The sequence below is a fragment of the Papilio polytes genome, unplaced genomic scaffold, assembly GCF_000836215.1.
Source record: "Papilio polytes unplaced genomic scaffold, Ppol_1.0 DF822067.1, whole genome shotgun sequence".
Lineage (NCBI taxonomy): Eukaryota > Metazoa > Arthropoda > Insecta > Lepidoptera > Papilionidae > Papilio > Papilio polytes.
In genome coordinates, this window is record NW_013527137.1 from 5,488,196 (window position 1) to 5,493,167 (window position 4,972).

General features: G+C 35.7%; 1 protein-coding gene across 1 annotated transcript in view; it reads left to right on the forward strand.

The window, feature by feature from the left end:
• The window catches only part of LOC106106881 (WD repeat-containing protein 81), a 16,463-nt gene extending 11,967 nt beyond the window's left edge, over positions 1–4,496 (forward strand). The window contains exons 14-20 of the mRNA XM_013287540.1: positions 2–65; positions 372–579; positions 1,512–1,667; positions 2,261–2,395; positions 2,820–2,969; positions 3,626–3,732; positions 4,070–4,496. Of these exons, the coding sequence (XP_013142994.1) occupies positions 2–65; positions 372–579; positions 1,512–1,667; positions 2,261–2,395; positions 2,820–2,969; positions 3,626–3,732; positions 4,070–4,301 (1,052 nt within the window). The 3' untranslated portion in view covers positions 4,302–4,496. The remainder of the gene's footprint in view (position 1; positions 66–371; positions 580–1,511; positions 1,668–2,260; positions 2,396–2,819; positions 2,970–3,625; positions 3,733–4,069) is intronic.
• Positions 4,497–4,972: the final 476 nt, after the last annotated feature.

Below are 4,972 nucleotides of genomic sequence, written 5' to 3' on the forward strand. Positions count from 1 at the left end.
AATGAACAAGGTTGCGGGTTTGATGCTGTCGCCTACAAAATGGCTAACGGCGTGAAGAGTGAAAGGTAATCCAACACTGATATCCCAAATCCTTTTAAACCCAAAACCGTCTTTAACTCAATTTCCTATTACCATGAACAAGTCGTTTAGGTTGACAACTAATTTTTGCCCATGACTCCGTCCGCATAGAATTAATAATAAAAAAAACTTAGCAAATAGACTATGATTTCTTCCAGATTGTGTTCTACATCTGTGTCAAATTTCATTTGAATCAGATATACAAACATCAATCTATCCAAACTTTTGCATTTTATAATATTAAGTAATATCAATAATGAACTCTATCACAACGTAATACGGTACATTTTCAGACATCTCCGCGGTGATTGGTTGATATACTGGGAGCACGAGATCGGTCGGCCGGACAAAGACGCCCGCTTCAACTTGAAGCAGATCAAGTTGCAGACGTTCCTTGGACACACGCACTCCGTCAAGTCTATACATTGTCTGGATAATGAGAACAGTTTCATGAGTGGCTCTAAGGATAAGACTGTGAAACTATGGTCTTTGAGGAATCAGGTAAGATGGGAACTGTATTAAAAATAAAAAAAACCCTTTATTGCACAAAAAACATTTTTAAAAATACATTGGGGCTCTGTTTCTTGAACTAATTTATGTATATTTACTTTAAAACTAATTGTTTATAATTGACTAATAATGTATGTAGGTCTGTGGTTTCAGAACGAAAAGGAATGTTAGGTGAATAAGATTGATACGCATGACCGACTGATTTGAAAGAAAGAGATGGATGTATGTAAAAGAAAGAGAGAGTAGTGTGTGAAAGACGGCAAGACAAGACGTCTGCAAGTGTTATTTTTTTAAAATGTTAAGAGTGAATAAATAGTTACGACGAAATTCTGCCCACAACGACACCACATGTATATTGGTTGATTGCGTGCTTATATGGACTATTACGTTCGTGCGTACGTACGTTACGTGCGCGTCTACGTAAAAAACATGCAAAAATTTTATTAAAAAAGTATTTAATTTCAACTAAAACTGAGATAACGTATTAAAAACTTCATAGATAACCTATAATATTCTGATTTTCCAAAATATATTAAAACTCTTGTAATTTTAAAACTAAGTGATGACATCTTAAAAGCTTCATAGAAATCCTATAATATTTTTATTTTCCAAAATAGATTAAAACTCGTAATTTTAAAACTAAGGGACTTACTAACGTAAACCGTTTACAAAGTGCGCTCACCTTTGACCAAACTATCGCACAACCGTTTTATCGCGCTTTGATTCCTATGAGCTTATATGGAGGTGCACTACTCGATGTTTAGTTGTACAACTAAACAGTTGAATTGGCTGCAAAACAATCGACAATCCCACAGCAGTGCGATAGTTTAGTCAAAGGCGTGTGCCCTAAGTATTTCTGCTTGTTTTTGAGGTACTCAATTCGTCTGTATATTTTTATATAGTTTAATCTGGATTATCCGTAGGGCGATGGTAATGCGACTAGTCAATGCAACTGGACGTACTCGGGCCACAAGAAGGGCGTGCTGTCGCTGACGTTCCTGGAGTCGCTGCGGCTGGCCGTGTCCACCGACTCCGTAGTCCACATCTGGGACCCCTTCATGGAGACTGTAGTGTCGCAGGTACGTTATCTGATTTAAACTAAAAAAAAATAATTGTTAAAAACTGAAAAAAAAAAACAAAATTATACTTTTTATACAGTAGTTTTGGTACTGTGTTCCGATTTTTTCCGTTTTTATTTGTTTTTTTGTAAAATTAAAATGATTCGTTGATTGCATATTTAGTATAACGAATCTTATTTCTAAGTCTTACTAATATTATAAATGTGAAAGTTTATATGGATGTTTGTTAGTGTTTGCAGCCTAAACGGCTGAACGGATTTGGATGGAATTTGGCATAGATGTAGAGCATAATCTGAAAGAACACATAGGCTACTTACTTTTGTTATTTTAATACCACGCGGACGAAGTCGCGGGCGAAAGCTAGTAATATAAATGAGAAAGTTTAAAGCGATGGATGTTTGTTAGAGTTTGTAGCCTAAACTACCGAACAGATCTCGATGAAATTTGACGTGGATGTCGAACATAGTCTAAAATAACACATAGGCTTACTTTCGTGGTTTATTCCACGCTGGTGAACTCGAGAGCCAGTGTAATTATAATAGGCTGTTCTCCCAGTTTGTTGAAAGGAGATAAGGTGAATTATTGTATTTCAGTTGGACAACATGAAGTCAGCAGTGAGCATAGTGCGCACGCTGCCGGGGCCCTCCGCGGTGGTGGTGGCGGCCACCACGGACGCCACGCTCCGCCTCATCGACGCTAGGGCTCCTTACTCCTCCTACGAACTTAAGGTATGAATTCATACTATATTCTCAATGAATCCCTAAGAAATGTAAACATTGGGATTTCGCACATTTTGTCCTATTTCTTGTGATATCGAATTACACCCACAGCACATTATCAGACAGGGTGATTGTGAACGGACAGATAAAAGCGAAAATCGGGCAACATACTTTGCTCTTAAACGATAGCTATTGAGGTCCTCTACCTCCACAAAGTTTGTGATCCGTCCGTTAAGAATCATCCTGTATAATCAACCATCTGATATTGCACAACTCGGAAATTTTCGATAAAATGGTAAATTTCTTGACATATATCACTCTTATGAACTTTTGATTGTTGATTCATATTTTCCCCTAAGCGGTAAATATGCAGTTAGTATTTTTTTGTGGTTTAATTAACGACTATTTATTTATAATAATGTTTTGTGTGCAGCTAGCTACAAGCGCGACGACGTTCATCCGCTGCATGTGTATCTGTGCGTCGGGCGCGTGGGTGGCGTGCGGGCTGGCCGGCGGACACGTCGCCGTGCTCGACACGCGCACCGCGCGGCCCCTCGCCGCCTGGCGCGCGCATGACGCTGAGGTCAGTCATATGCATGCATGCACGCACGCATGCACGCACGCATGCACGCACGCATGCATGGCTGGCGCCCTTTCTCAATATGCGCTAGCTGTGTGATTGTGGAATCCGTAGCCCCTACTTCTACGTACAGTTGAGAAAACACGCAGTGTTTTACCTTAGAAACTGTTTATAAATGTATCTGTATGAAAAATCGTTGAGTGATACACAACTAGTTTCTTTTTGCACTTCGTTTAGTTTGCCACTATTTAATTAGTTTTTAGAAGGAGGCGGAGTTTGTCTCGTTGCAATTAATAAGGCATTTTTTTCCTAAATTGGAACACCGCAGATCTCCCCGACTGTACATGTTTACTTACACACTTTTCATCCATGATTACAAATGTAATTGAATTATTAGAATGTTAAATACGGTTCGGTCGTAAACCCAACGAATGTGTAAATATTCGACTTTAATAGAAATAAAAAATAATAACAAACCTAAACAATTTTACCTTTATAAGACAGTAATCATAGCCTTATTAAACATACAATTGTATCATTAGTAAGCCTAAAACTTTCCAAAATGGACATAAAATTACATTTTTACATTTTAATTTGTAATATGTCTCTTGAGTTTAAATTGAGATTATGATTGGAGTAATATATTTTTTGAAATCCAGGTTCTTCGCTTAGCCGCTGTGGATGACCATAGACTATTAAGTTCAGGACTAGACCAAGTGACTGCGCTTTGGCGGGTCGATGACGGCGAGTTGATAGCGCATCTCAAGTGAGTACCATTACTGACATTTAGTTTTATAATAATGTACTCTGATTAACCCCTAAAGATGATAAGAACTTACTATCTTAACCCTTAATTTGATAGTGTCCAGTGTGACGAAAAATCTAATCAATTTTTTTTTAGCTTTTTTCCTGGGGTAAAATTATTATATCCAAAATTGTCAATTTGTTAAAAAAAATGTTTTTTTGCTACAAATAACTCCGTCGAATTACCCTTAATTACAAGACTAAAAATGTATATCAAAGAGTAATAGAGTAGTTATAATAAGTCTTGATACTTGTATTATTTTTAAAAACTTCCTTCAACTGAACGAATTATTAACCAGGGGCAGTACGGAGCCCGTGCATTGTCTCTCCGTTTACTACAACGAGTTGATATCTGGAACAACCAATAACCGTATCGGAGTTCATACGTCGTTGGACCAAGACGCCTCATTCTCCTCCACCAAACTGCGCTCCGACACATTCAAAGGAGTTCTGACGTGTATGTCAGTGTTGCCATTAAACAGACTCCTACTATTAGGTAGCGATAATGGAAATATTAGTTTACTTTGCTGATGGTAAAAAAAAAATTTTTTTTTTTTAATTAAGAGTATCAACTCGAGCAGGTCTCGTTTTGTCACGTCAATATTTTTATGTAATGAATGAAATGCTTAAAAAACGCTTTTTTATGGAAATTTCTAGAAACCTGATCATAGATTAATTTTATATTGAAAATGCAATTAATTTTTTTAAAGATACTTGACAATGACATTGATATTTTTTTAAAGTTTGTTATAAAGTAAATCACCCTTTTTATTTTACAATATTATTTTTAGAATAATTGATAATTTAGATAAAATTCATGTAATACTCTTATGATGTAAGTGATGTTATGATAGTTCGAATTTAGGTTAGGTTTTTTAGTAGAAGTGGTAATCGATGGAATTATTCTTTATATAGATTTAATAATATATTAAAAGCCGTATCGATCCAGGAATATGTAAATATATTTCGCTTAATAATCCCTAGTCTTTACAGGAGTGTACCATAAAAGTAGATTGTGATATTATTTAAGTACAGATAGATACCTTAGTTTTTATTAAAATAATTAAGAAAATAAAAATCAACAAAAACACGAATAAAAGGAAATAAACTAAGAAAAATTTAAGCTATGTATTTCTTTTTGTGAATATTTTCTATTTCAGATATCTTAGTCGATTATAAAAAAATGAAAAATTTTTTGTTAT